The sequence below is a fragment of the Mus caroli genome, unplaced genomic scaffold (genome assembly GCF_978045245.1).
Source record: "Mus caroli unplaced genomic scaffold, Mus_caroli_1 scaffold_6, whole genome shotgun sequence".
NCBI lineage: Eukaryota > Metazoa > Chordata > Mammalia > Rodentia > Muridae > Mus > Mus caroli.
Genome location: NW_028227261.1, coordinates 25846726 through 25860671, shown reverse-complemented (window position 1 = coordinate 25860671; position 13946 = coordinate 25846726). Strand labels below are relative to the sequence as shown.

Below are 13946 nucleotides of genomic sequence, written 5' to 3'. Positions count from 1 at the left end.
TGGAAACCTGTGGGGGCATAGAATAAAATTAAGATCTCAAAGGGACCTGCTCCAGATAGAATTTGTCACAGACATTAGCTACAGGTTCTCTCTGGGAGATGGAGGAGGAGGCGGTAGATCTAAAAATGAACTCGACCTTATTTGTGCCAGAACAAAGCATTAGTGGGGGTGTGATAAGGGAAGGTGGGAGGGATGCTTAAAAAAAAAAAAAAAACCTCCAGAGCGACAGAGAACTTGAGAGAACTTCCTTGGGGTCACTTCTTACAATAACTAAGGAATGATGGCCAAATTATGCCAGGTTATGTTCAGGTTAGATCATTTTTAAGTCCTATCATCTTAGGATTTTAGCAGCAATAAAACCAAACACTTCATTAAATGTAAAATGTTCTCAAAAGGCCGTTAGTAGTTTTAAATTTCAAACACACACTTATTCAAAAATCCCCTCTCAGGGCTCTCAGGAAAGCGCCACGGAAGAAAACACAGATGACAGAGAAATTTTGTGAGTCTCAGAAGCCACAGCACACCTCATGGAAGAAATGATAAATATATGATTGGCACGGCAGGTTCAGGGACTACTTGCAGTGGGGAGATGCTACCCCAAGAAGAGGAGACCACTGGACATGTCTGTGCTTCCTAATCTCCACACAAAAAAGGTCTCAGGTCTCAGAGACGGGCTAAGACAGTGATCCAGTTCCCAAGTTTGAAACACAGAAGAGTTTAGGGGGTCTGACCTTAGGGGGTCTAGGTTCTAGGAGGCAAACAGATGTGAAGCACTTGGCACTGTGCCGTCATTCAGAACACAATTAATGAAGGTCACCCATAGGGTTTAATATTTGTATTAAAGTGCCTTACAAAGCAGATATTCAAAATATAGCTAGTGACAAAAAAGAGAATAATTCTTACAGGCCATATATTAATGATTATGAGACTGACCTTAAAATATAAAGCTGAGAATGGCCTTGACCTTGGTCTTCCTTCTCAGCCTCCCAGGTGTGGGGATTAAAGATGTGCTACCCTGTCTAGCCAGAGAGCTACTTTTTAAAGTTTCCTCAAATGTTCCCACTGGAGACATTTAATGTATAGCTCTTCTTTCAGGTCTCAGCTGCACGCTAGCTCACCGGATACAGTGGCTCACACCTGCAAGGCCCACATTCAGGAGGCCGAGGCAAGGAGACCGCTGAAGCACTCACCTCCTAGAGTCCCCTGTCTTAGAGAAGATCCCCTGTAGCAGAGTGAGGTTTATCTCCTCCAGGTTTTCTCCTAGCTTGCAGCTATGGTGTCACTCTTTCTTTCTCTCCCCCTCAGCGACCCACACTGCAAGCTTCCTGCAATCCTCCCAGGGAAGCTACACCCCTGATGTAAGTTTATACCCATTTCTTTTGGTTTTGCCTTGATTGTTATATAATGCAGTCTCCCCCTTCTATTTACGAGATTTGCTCATGTACAAACTATACTGGTCCCACTTTCTTCCACAGAGAATAATTCCAGTATCCTTAATTTTTTCTCATGAAGTTTCTTTAATCCCCAAATTGGTTTTACATCTCATACCCAATGTGGAGCTCCAGACAAGGAAAAGCCTATGAACTGAGGTAAAAACATGGTCACTATTAAATGTAATAGAAAAAAGACTTTAGGATGTGTGCACATTACTCTTTCTGGGAAGAAAATGGTCCTTAAAAACCCTAAAACTCCTCAGTCAGATTCCAGCTTTACCAACTTATCAGCTCTGTGGCCTTGGAGACACTACTTAAATTCCTTAACTTTGGGTGCTGGCGAGATGGCTCAGCAAGTAAGACTGACTGCTCTTCCGAAGATCCTGAGTCCAAATCCCAGGAACTGGTAATGAGATCCGACACCCTTTTCTGGTGCTGTCTGAAGACAGCAACAATGTACTTATTTAAAATAATAAAATAAATCTTTGGGCCAGAGCTAGCAGGGCTGACCGGAGCCAGCAGAGGTCCTAAATTCAATTCCCAACAACCACATGATGGCTCACAACCATCTGTACAGCTACGGTGTACTCATATACATAAAATAAATAAATAAATCTTTTTAAAAAATTCCTTAGCTTCAGTGTTTTCATCTTAAAAGCAAAAATCCTACTCATGAGCTTGCTTTTATAGTTAAGCCTGCGGTAGTCACCCCGTCAAATGCTAGGTTCCCTTCCAACCTTTCTTCAGGAACTTTTGTCCTCAATGGGGAAGATCATGAGAATTGCAATCACTTTCATCACTTTCCCTCTTTTTCTTTTTTTAAATACTCTTCTCATTTCGGGGAAGGGGAGAGGCAGTGCAAATTTGTTTCTTGGGACATTTACAGTTTATACTCTTAGAAAATTCAAGAAACTTTTAGCAATGCTATTTGAATGTTCTGAAAGCGGGTAACCCAGCAGAACCATGAACGGGAGAGGCAGCTCCAATCATATATTTCTTAGATAGTATGAGAGATGCAGACTAAAAGCTAGGAGAGATGAGTGCTTATCGTCACGTTTACCACCATGCAAAAGCAGTTTAAACCTAAACGTGTCTCATGCAGTGGCATGCAAACCCAAGGGCAGCGCAGAGTGAGGGGGTCAGCACAGAATGCGGAAGGTTCCAGGCCACCAACTGCAACAAGCTTCAAGTTCATACAAACCTCCAACATTAAATTGCTATGTCTGATATAAATGTTTTCACCATCTAGTCTCTCTCTCTTTTTCTGTGAAAACGAAAGGGAGAAAAACAGAAGCATAAAAAAATTAAAATGTTGTTCTTGCGGGGAAACAAACTGCAAATTGGCAAACAAACAAATAAACAAAAAACGATTAAAAGTAAATGTGTGCGATGCAGCAAATGCCAACATGAAATGGTCACAGAAGCACAGGGACACAGAGAGCATGGTTACCAGAGGGGACAGATGACCTTGTTTGCGAACGATGGAAAGCCGTGACCGTGGTATTTAAATAGACAGTGTTCCTCCTTCATTGCTTCTAACACAATCAGCTGTTATTTGAAAATGAACTATTTGAATATCACCTTAAGATAATATATAACTCTAAAAGGTCTGAACACCGCATACCATGAAGTGGAGAGATACTGTGAAAACATCCAGCCTTTCAGAGAGTTTTATACTTCTGAGATTGCAGTATCTGAATGTCCATAGTGTTCTGGATTTAATGAGCTAACAAGTACATCCAGTAAGAACTGGTTCATCCCACTCCAAGGCTGGGAAACAAGCACTCAGCAGTTAAACACACACTGTTAATTCTGGAAGTTCCTGCTGCTATGGTGGCGTTTGTGATAAATGTGTATAAAATGCTAGTAGGTCTACTAAAATGATGACACTGGGAAAGCTCTTGTAAAGTCTGAACCTGGAAGACAGGTCTGGCCTGTACAACTGCATTTCATTAAGATACTTAAATATTGAAAGCTTACCTGGATAAAGCCTATCCATAAATAGTCTAAGTGTGTGTGAGTGAGTGTGAGTGTGTGTGTGTGTGTGTGTGTGTGTCTGTGTCTGTGTGTACAAACTGCTTGATGGTTCCCCACATACTGTCTCTTTTGGAGTAATTTCTGATGAAGAAGAATCAAAGGCTGGACCACTGTCTTTTTAATACATTGTAATGGGCATGGGTGGAATGGTGGCCTAGCTGTGAAAGCGAAAATAAGGCTAACCTTCCTCATTCTTATCAGATCTTCACCTTTTCCTGCAAGCTTCTGTTTTGCCACAATTCAATAAAGAAAAAAAAAAGATAAAATATTGGCTCATTGAAGTTTATTTGAACCTTATTTATTTTTAAGGTAAAGAGGAATAGGGAGTATTAAAAACTGACAAGGGTGGGGAACGGAAAGGAACAAGTGGCCTGTTGGCACAAACCTGCGTTTGGTCACCATTTGAGGTAGGTACTGTGACCTCGGTGTGGGTTTTTTCCACCTACATTTAAGAAATAAAATAGTGAGACATTTTAGGTTAGCAGGCTTCTATGGATAGTTAAGCTGCTTCATGAAGCTGGGGGTGAAATTACTGAAAATGATGACCACAACAGGGAAGGTTTTATTCCCAGTACCATCTGGTAGTTCATCATGACAGTTTCAAGGCTGACGAGGTAATATAGGTAACCAAATTACTAAAAAAGAAAACTGAGTTAATCATCCTATTGATAAAAAGACATTCTAATGCTTATTTATAAAAAGGTACTCACAAAGGGAGTGATCTGGACTTAACACTATGTTGTATGTTCTTGTTTACAACCTAGAAGAGTGTGTGTGTGTGTGTGTGTATGTGTGTGTACACGCACGTACATCACAGCACTTGTGTGGAGGTGACAGCCTTCACCTTCAGCTACTGTGTGTAAGACATCCTCTCTCGTCCACTGAAGTGTGTGTGTGTATTTTCCTGATTCTGTCCCTCTTCTCCCAGTCGGGGTGTGTTGAGATTACAGACACAAGTGCTCCTGAGGGCTCTGAGGATCTGAACTGAGGCAAACACTTTATCTTGCCAGTTATCTTCCCGGCCCTCCAGTACTTTAAATCATATTTAAGAACAGATTTACAAATAAAGAAATAAGTGTGTGATATACGTGGTAGAAACAAGCAGATAATTTCTATAGTAAACGCACACGTCATAAAGCACACAAGACACTGAATAGGTAAACATAGAAACACTGAGTAAGCACAGAAGGCTCTGTTAGTTCATCAATACATTTAAGGAGGCAGTTTACTCTTCAGTTCACCGAAAGAGAACATCAAAATAAATTACATGCAAATTGTAACCCACACATGCAACTAGCTACCTTCCACCTCGGCTGCAGCTTCCAACACTGCAGTCTCCTCTCTAGGAACCCACATGCTTGGCAGACAGGCAAGATTTATCCTTAGTAGTAGCAGAAGAATACTATCCCAAGGATGCTGTGTGTATCTTTAGAATACAGCTAGAAATAACCATCTTGTATTCAGAGACTGGAGTAATTATTTTAAAACCTGATTATGACAAGGGAACGCCATACAGTGAGTACTGCACAAAGCGCAGTATTTCACATTTAGAGACTGACTTGTCTTTCCTATGGGTTAAACAGTTTTATTCTATTACTCGTGTTTTACAGAACCTCGTCAACGTGTGATCTTGACATATCCCTTCAACTTGCATACAGCAGCACTGCTTTAGAAAACAATGTCTCTGTGCTATGGTCTCTAGGTTGAATATAAAAACATTAGATAACACCAGACTCTGCAGTACTGCCAAACACATATGCACATTCAACCCAGTTAGCAAGTTAGTTCACTTGTCTGAGCTTAACTTTTCTTTAGTAATAGAATAAAGACGATGTCTCGGTTTCTGGTTTGTTTGTTTTTGAGACAGAGTTTTACTATGTAGCCTGGGCTGGCCTTCAACTCCATTTCCCAAGATCTGAAATTACAGACATGTGCCATCATGCCCTACTTAGAACAGACATAATGTCTTCATAGAATTATGTATACACTGCAAATACTAGTTTTAAATTATTTCATAGAGCTTAAGTTTATTGTTTAAACAATGAACGTCTTTTGGGTCTTTAGTAATCTAGCAGGAGAAAATGGAGAGCCACTGCTTCAGTTTAAGAATTGAGGCCAATCACCCAGCCTTGACCTGAGTGAGACTATGTGCCTGGTCTTACTGCAGCTTGCTGTACCATATTTGGTTGATATCCCTGAGAGGCCTGCTCTTTTCTAAGAGGAGGTGGGGAGGTGAAAAAGGAAGTGGGGAGAGAATGGGGGAAGGGGAGGGAGGGAACACTGCAGCCAGGATGTAAGGACAGAAGACTAAATAAAAAGGAAAAAAAGAGAGCTATGGGGCTGGAGAGATGGCTCAGCAGTTGGGAGCATTATCTCCTCTTCCAGAGGACCAGGGTTCAATTCCCAGCACCCTCATTGCCTCACAACTGTCTGTAACTCCAGTTCCAGTGGATCCAACACCCTCACACAGCTACACATACAGGCTAAACACAAGTGCATATATATATAAAAAGTTAAATGATGAGAAAAAAAAAAGGATTGAGGCCAAAAGAGGAGAGCAGATACATACGTACAGTCCCAGCTATTAGGAAGGTTAAGGTATAAGAGTTTCTTGACTGCAGGTGTTCGAGACTAGCCTGGGAAACATGCAAACCCCATTTCATCAAGCTTCAAAGGCAAAAGAAACTTATTTTTGATGAACTTGCATGCTTTATGGGCAAAAGGAAAACTAGTGAGATAGCAGAAGGCCAGCAGTGTCTTAGCCATTAGTGTCAGGGACACACCCCCACCCCCTGCCCTTGACAATTCCAACAGCCTCACACTCTCTAATCAGTATGGAAGAGTCAAAAGTGTAGGTTGAGGGCTGGATTGATGGCTCAACGGTTAAGAGCACTGACTGCTCTTCCAGAGGACCAAGTTCAAAACCTAGCAACCACATGGTGGCTCACAACCATCTGTAATGAGATCTGATGCCCTCTTCTGGGGTTTCTGAAGACAGCTACAGTGTATATATATAATAAATAAATAATATCTTTTTTTTTTTTTAAAGTGCAGATTGATACATTCCAGCATTAAAAACTGAGCAGGTATTCAAAAGCCACACGGAACCTGAAGACCAATGTCATGGACACCAGGCAAATGTCACTAAAGACAGAGAACCTGAATGTCATACTTAACAGTTAAAATAAAAATAACAGTTGCTCACTGTTCTACATTGAATCAGATATTGACCAGGCTCCAAAAGAACAGCCTGATCTATGCACTATCAATATGCAAATGAGAAGGCACTCCCCAAGGTCTTACCATAAAGCGTCATTCTCAGGACTGCCACCTCTCATACCCCTTCACAAAGGTGAGACTGCATCTACTTTAACAGGCCTGAACTAGCACTGTGTAAATGTTATTTAAAAGATTGAACATATATAAAATATTAGTCCAGCTATGATTTCTGAGAGATCTGCTAATTAACCAGTGATTTTTCAACTCAGCACAGTGACTGTGGTTATACTCAAAACTCAGAATGATCAACCTGGAAGCATAATTGTTCCCACGAAATAGATCTTTTCCTTATCTAGCTGTTCAATGTTTAAGTGTCTAGGCTGGAGAGATGGCTCAGCAGGTAAGAGGTGACTGCTCTCGCAGAGGACCTGGGATTGATACTCAGCACCTACATGGTGGCTCACAACAATCTGTAACTCCACTTCCAGGGGATTTGATGCTCTCTTCTGACCTCTGCAGGCACCAGACACGCACATGGTGTATATACATAAATTCAGGCAAAACACTCATACACATCAATCAAATAATAATAATAATAATAATAAAAAATTAGGAAATCTTTAAATAGCTTTATAAATGTGCTTTATGCAAATCTATTCTTTGAAAATCAAATTCTAGAAAGATACTCAGGCAGTTGGTAAGAGATGATTTCTTTTAGAAACAATGAGAAAGGGCAACTTTGTTGGAAAGCTGTAGGATTCAGCTGCTCTGAAAACAGGTGTAACTCAGGAGTGTGCTCTAGCTGACCTCGGCATCTAAGACATACCTTCCATGCTTCTGTGGGCTCCGGCTCAGCTGGCTCAGCCGGCTCTTCTCCCCGCTTCTCTTCAACCTTCACAGCTTCCTTTGGTGTTTTTTTGCTAGGTGCCCCTGGCCCTTCTGTGACCTGACTCTGAGCAATGGCTGGGGCAGAGGTGGGCCGAGGACTTCGGTCTGTGGACTCGGCAGCTGCTGCTGTGTGAGGAAAAGAGGGAAGATCAGACGAAGGCAGGTGTCACTCTCCTGACTGACTTCAAAGTCACAGGGTGAAACTGCCAATCCAGAACACTCGGGACTGCTGTGGCCTCCTGTATCTGTCATCTAGAGGTGAACACAAACTGTGCTTTTGAAGGTAGATGATGGCAACAAGATAAACGTCCTCCACGGAGAAACCAGGACATCTACATCGCTGTTTCATAAATGCTGAATTCGAATAAAGACTGAAAAAAAGAAATCAAACCTCACTTAACTTATAGTCTGTTTAAAAAAAAAAAAACTTACAATAAAGCACGGATTCGGGTAGCTCTCCCAGTAAGCTGCTTTGAAATAAATGTTTATTTTTAGGTGGTCTCAGGAGCCTAAACATATGATTTAGTGAGGTGGATAAAGCCGGTCGTCTCGCTTTCCGTTTATTGTTTTTCTATGAAGCTTCTACAAAATTATTACAGAAAGAAAAAGAGAGGGGGGGAGGGAGGGAGGGAGGGAGAGAGAGAGAGAGAGAGAGAGAGAGAGAGAGAGAGAGAGAGAACCTTTAAAAATGGCTCTTCTGGTGAGACAGGAACTACTGCTTGATATGTGTAAAGGTAAATCTTTGTGCCAGACAATCTCTTTTAATAAATCAGTTGATTAAAAATTCAAAAAAGGGCTGGAGAGATGGCTCGGGAGTTAAGAGCACTGATGCAACGTTAATGTCTGCTCTTCCAGAGGTCCTGGGTTCAATTCCCAGCAACCACATGGTGGCTCATAACCATCTGTAATGGAGTCTGATGCTCTCTTCTGGTGTGTCTGAAGACAGCTACAGTGTACTCACATACATTAAATAAATAATAAATATTTTTTCAAAAAGTTCAAAAATTCTGGACTTTCACCCAAAAATAAAGCATTAACTAATGGAGCGCCCTCTCCACCTTGCCAATGCCTTACAGCCCTGTTCTCTAAAGTACTTAGAACACTGACTCTCAACCAGGGTTGATTTCCGCCCAGGGCATATTTGACAATGTCTGGAGAAGTTTTGGTGTCACAGCTAGGGCAGAGAGAGAGAGAATGGAGATGCTGTCATCTAGTGCACAGAGGAAAGGCAGCAGAGGCCAAGGAGAGAAGCCTGCCCGGGCCGCTCTGGAGAGGACACTGTCCAGGCTGACTATAAAACCCTCTGCACACCATTAACTGTGACTTGGATTGGACTACTTGGCATCTGCTTTAGGTAACTTAATTCAAATAGAGTCTGGAGCTACAGCTCAGTGACAGACTGCTTGCCCTGCAGGCAGGAGGCCCTGGGCTCCACCCCCAATATCACAAAATAAAACAAGAAACAGTCATTATCTTTAGTTTTTAATCTTTGTTCTTTTCTTTCAGGGTCAAAAAAGAAAATGTCCATACATTCTGTAGTAAAGCTTACTCAAGTTTAATGTCAAAACTAAACCTTTGTCTTTTTTGTTTGAGAGAGGATTTTTCTCTACATATCCCTGGCTGTTCTGGAACTTAGCATGTAGATCAGGTTGGCCTTGAACTCTCAGAGATCTGCCTGCCTTTGTTTCATAAATGCTAGGATTAGGGGGCTGGAGAGATGTCTCAGAGGTTAAGAGTACTGGCTGCTCTTCTAAAGGTCCTGAGTTCAATTCCCAGCAACCACATGGTGGCTCACAACCATCTGTAATGAGATCTAATGCCCTCTTCTGGTGTGTCTGAAGACAGCTACAGTGCACTCATATACAATAAATAAAGAAATAATAAATAAATCTTTTTTTAAAAATGTTGGGGTTAAAGGTAAGTATGTCCCATCACATTTACTTTAATACTTCATTTTAAAATTGTATTTAATTGTTAGTTATCTGTTTGTCTCCTTGTGTGCATGTTGGCGGGGTGTGGGGGCACGCACACACATCACAGCATGTGTGTGGAGGTCAGAGGGTAACCCGGGGCAATTGAGTCTTTCCTTTCACTTTGGGATCAGGGATTGAACTCAAGCTCTCAGCTTTATGTGACAAGCACCTGTACCCACGGAGCCATCTCCAGGGCTCTGATTAAGACGTTCAGATAACAGACCCTCACTCTTTCTTGTACTGAGACTTTTATTAGATTTGAATACTCTTTAATGGAAGCATACAACCTTATTATGTACTTTCTTCAGACTACTGAACATAATTTATTCTGATACATTTAGATTTATAAAAAAAATGAAGCAAAGCAAAGGAATTCCTTAAGCCAGAACAGACTGACGAATAGAAAGTTACATCTATGTTATACAAATGACACCATGAAAGAAATGCTTTCTATTCTGCAATGATCTCCACAGAAAGACTTCTCAGAGGATGCCTAGCAAAAGAATAACAGAACCGTTGAGCCTGTCTCATCGCGAAATGACAGATCTGTGGCCGCTTGCGAGTCCCTGTTGCTAATGGGTGCTCTCTGCTAGTCAACCCAAGAGTGGCAGATGGTAGGCAAGCCTAACAAAACAAGGGAACTGACAAAATATTTTTCTCACAGTTGTGTTAATGCCTCGGATTACATGTGTATTCACACCTCCTCTCAAAAAAATTAATTCAACTCTGCCTGGAATCATAGACACATAGCCCTCGCTTTCACCATGTGTTATCTTGCTACATGAATTTGGTTCTAATCCAATACTAATACTGCAGAGCCAAATGATTTATGTCTTCAGCATTCCTACTGTGCGTGGGAAAGTAGATACAAATATAAAAACTAATGACTAGATGCAGAAGTGGTCATAGTTCACAAACTGGAAAATACCAGCTATAATGACCGTCCCCCACTAGGAAAAGTAGTAAGAAGCAAGCCAGACACAGTGTCCCTCACACAGTGAGCCCTCAGCCTCACACGGTGGTGCTAGGAAGAGACCTGAGTTTCCTGTGGAATGTGAACGATGCCAACTGTAGGAGAACCGGGGAGAGAATACTCAACAGGAAGAAAAATACTTAATTCTAAATATCAGTAACTTCTAACACCATATACTTCAGTCCTTCTACTTATTTTGCTATGAGCTAATACTATTTCAAGAATATGTTGGGCAAAAATTAATTATTCAGGTTAGAGAGATGGCTCAGTGGTTAAGAGCTCTGACTGCTCTTCCAGAGGTCCTGAGTTCAAATCCCAGCAACCACATGGTGTCTCACAACCATCTGTAATGAGATCTGATGCTCCCTTCTGGTGTGTTTGAAGAGAGCAACAGTGTGCTCACATACATGAAATAAATAAATCTTTAAAAATATTAATTATGCACACAGTGACATATAACTCAACGGAAAGATACCACTTAGGAGCCCTGGAAAAAAGCAAATTCTCTTCAGTTTGGCAGTAAGGAGACTACAAACTACAGGTCACAATAAATATGGCCGGAGCTGTTTTATGTTTTCAACAACTTTACTGTGATATAATTTATATATTGTACAATTTGCTCATTTGAAGTAATTAAATGTTTATTAGTACATTAGTGATTTGTATTTAAGGTGTTTCGGTGTGGGCCGGGAAAGTGACTCAGCTGGTAATGTGCTTGTGGGCAAGCATAAGACCTGATTTCAGATTATCAGCCCCGTGCACTAGCTACGTCTATGTCTGTGAGCTTAGCTGTGGGTTGGCGAGCAGATCCCTGCAGCTTTCTGGCAAGCCAACCTCGCACACTGGCGAGCTCCAGGTTTAGAGAGTGACCCTGTCTCCAAAACATAGCTGGAATGTTATCATAGAAACACTTGATGTCAACCTCTGGCCTCCATGTGCACACACTGACATGCACTCATGTTTCCCTGGAAACAGACAGAATCCTTAGAAGCTCGTGTGCACAGCAATAGTCTTCTGATGTCCACATACATGCCACTGCATAAGCAGCCATACCTGCTCACCCCCACACATGCCCCAATATGACAGACATCAAAACCAAAGGAAAGGGGCACGAACCCAGCAGGAAAACTCATTAACTGCTTAGAGCAGTGGTTCCCAACTTGTGGGCAGCAACTCCTTTGGCAAAGTTCTATCTCCAGAACTACTTACATTATGATTCACAGCAGTAGCAGAATGACAGATATGAAGTAGCAACAAAAATAATTCCATGGTGGGGTCACTGCATGGGGAACTGTATTCAAGGATCCCAGCATTGGGAAGGGCGAGCACCGCTGGCTTAGAGTAACACCTAGAACATACTAAGTGCTTAGTGAATCTTAACTCTTGCAGCTTTCATCCTCTCCTTTCTAAAAGTGAGAGGGTGAAACGCACACCCAGGGCTAGAGGAATGGCTCAGCGGCTCAGGCGCTGGCTCTTGCTGAGGACCCTAGCTTCGTTCCCAGCACCCACTCTGGGCAGCTCACCTGTAACTCCAGACCCAGAGGACCTAACATCCTCTTCTAACCCCCAAGGACCCCACACTTAAGTACATATGCTCACACACAAATACAATTGAATTTAAAAATAAAATAAAGCACACATCTCCAGAGGACCGTGTTGGCTTCTGTTTCTACTTCTAACTAGGTTTCTGATTTTGGTGAATTGCTTATGTTCTCAAATTAAGTAAGGGGCTGGAGAGATGTCTCAGTGCTTAAGAGCATTGGCTGTTTTTCCAGAGGACCCAAGTTCAACCCCCCCACATGGCAGCTCAAAAAATTGTCTGTAACTCCAATTCCAGGGGACCTGACACCTTCACACAGATATATACGCAGGCAAAACACTAATGCACATAAAAAAATAATAATAAGAATGATAAATATCAGTAGACAACTATCCGAAGAAATCAGAAAAAGAATGGTTCAATAAAAGTGTAGAGAAAAGTTGCCAGGAGTGGTGGCACACACATTTAGTCTCAGTGCTCAGGAGACCGAGGCAGGCGGATTTCTTTGTTTAAGCCCAGCCTGGACTTCAGAGTGAGTTCCAGGACAGCCAAAGCCACATAGAGAAACCCTGTCTCAAAAAACAAAAACAAACAAACAAAAATGGCGTCACACTACAGTTCAAGTGGAGGTCGGGTGACTTACTAGTAAGGAATGAGCTAGCTAATAGTGTCACATGAACACAGTAAAGGCACAGGTGGAATGACAACACAGAACAGAAACCTGTTCCCCTACACCCCAGATGCTGGGATCTCCTTCCACTACATGGAATAAAACTTGATTTATTTCCTTTTCCTTTTCCTTTTCCTTCTTTCCTTCTTTCTCTCTCTCTCTTTCTTTCTTTCTGTCTTTCTTTCTTTCTTAATATTTATTTATTTATTGCACTGTCACTATCTTCAGACAAAGGCATCGATCCCATTACAGATGGTTGTGACCCACCACGTGGTTGCTGGGTATTGAACTCAGGACCCTTGGAAGAGCAGCCAATGCTCTTAGCCACTGAGCCATCTCTCCAGCCCCTTGATTTTCTTTTCCTTGCCATTTCCAATATTTAATTTATTGGCAATGTTGTCAGCTCTACTTCCAAAACGAATCTCTAACTGCTTTCCTCTGCCCACCACAAACTATCTGGCATTGACTCCCTGTGTCAGCCTCCGGCCTGTTTCTGGTTTAATCCTCAGGCAGGTTGGAGTCCTTGCTGCTCGGTATGCAGAGGTGACAGTAGGCTGTGCCACTCTTTCCAATAGTTTCCCACTGTAATGAAGAGAAAATCTAAACTCATTACTGTGGGCCTTCGAGGCCCTTCTAAGTCGGGCCCCTGCCTGCTGCTCTGACCACACTTTATGCTCCTCTCCCCTAGGCTAACTAAAATCCACCCCTGAGCTGCTCAGTCAGTGGTCACATGATTGTTTGTTTGTAGTGAAATGCTCAGATCCTCGGCAGCAGCCACATTTCTGGTTCTTAACAACCAGAATGATTCCAAATCATACACAATGTATTTCCATTGGCACAGAGAGTTCTGTGGAACAAGGCAGCGTTCACTCCTCCACTCTTTCATCTGGAGTGGTTCACCTAGACTTTGAGATGGCCAGTAACTTCTCAATGTCCAGGTGTAAGTAAATGACGTTGTTCTGAGGAGCCTTCTGACTGTAACTGGATTACCTGATCTGAAGCACTCCACCATCTCACCGCCTGAGACACTTGTCACCTCATTTTCCCATTCTAGTTTCTTCAGAGCACTCACAACTACCTGAAGTTATCTTTATTTGCTTCTGTTTATACCTATGGACTGAAAACTCCATGAAGATCATATCTGATGCCCACAGCAATGTTTCCAGGGAACAGTAGGCACATAAGGCATGCAAAACAAGTAACTGAACAAAGT

General features: G+C 42.1%; 1 protein-coding gene across 20 annotated transcripts in view; it reads right to left on the bottom strand.

The window, feature by feature from the left end:
* Nucleotides 1-13946, bottom strand: part of Epb41 (erythrocyte membrane protein band 4.1) — a 147909-nt gene that overhangs the window by 34637 nt on the left and 99326 nt on the right. For 7 of the 20 annotated variants that reach the window (XM_029476056.2, XM_029476061.2, XM_029476057.2 and 4 more), the window contains exons 12-15: nt 7516-7703; nt 3856-3912; nt 3654-3695; nt 2635-2697 (exon numbers count right to left, since the gene is read on the bottom strand). In XM_029476056.2, coding sequence (XP_029331916.1) covers nt 2635-2697; nt 3654-3695; nt 3856-3912; nt 7516-7703 — 350 coding nt within the window. The remainder of the gene's footprint in view (nt 1-2634; nt 2698-3653; nt 3696-3855; nt 3913-7515; nt 7704-13946) is intronic. The other 13 variants (XM_085838897.1, XM_085838906.1, XM_085838899.1 and 10 more) reach the window with 5 other exon arrangements.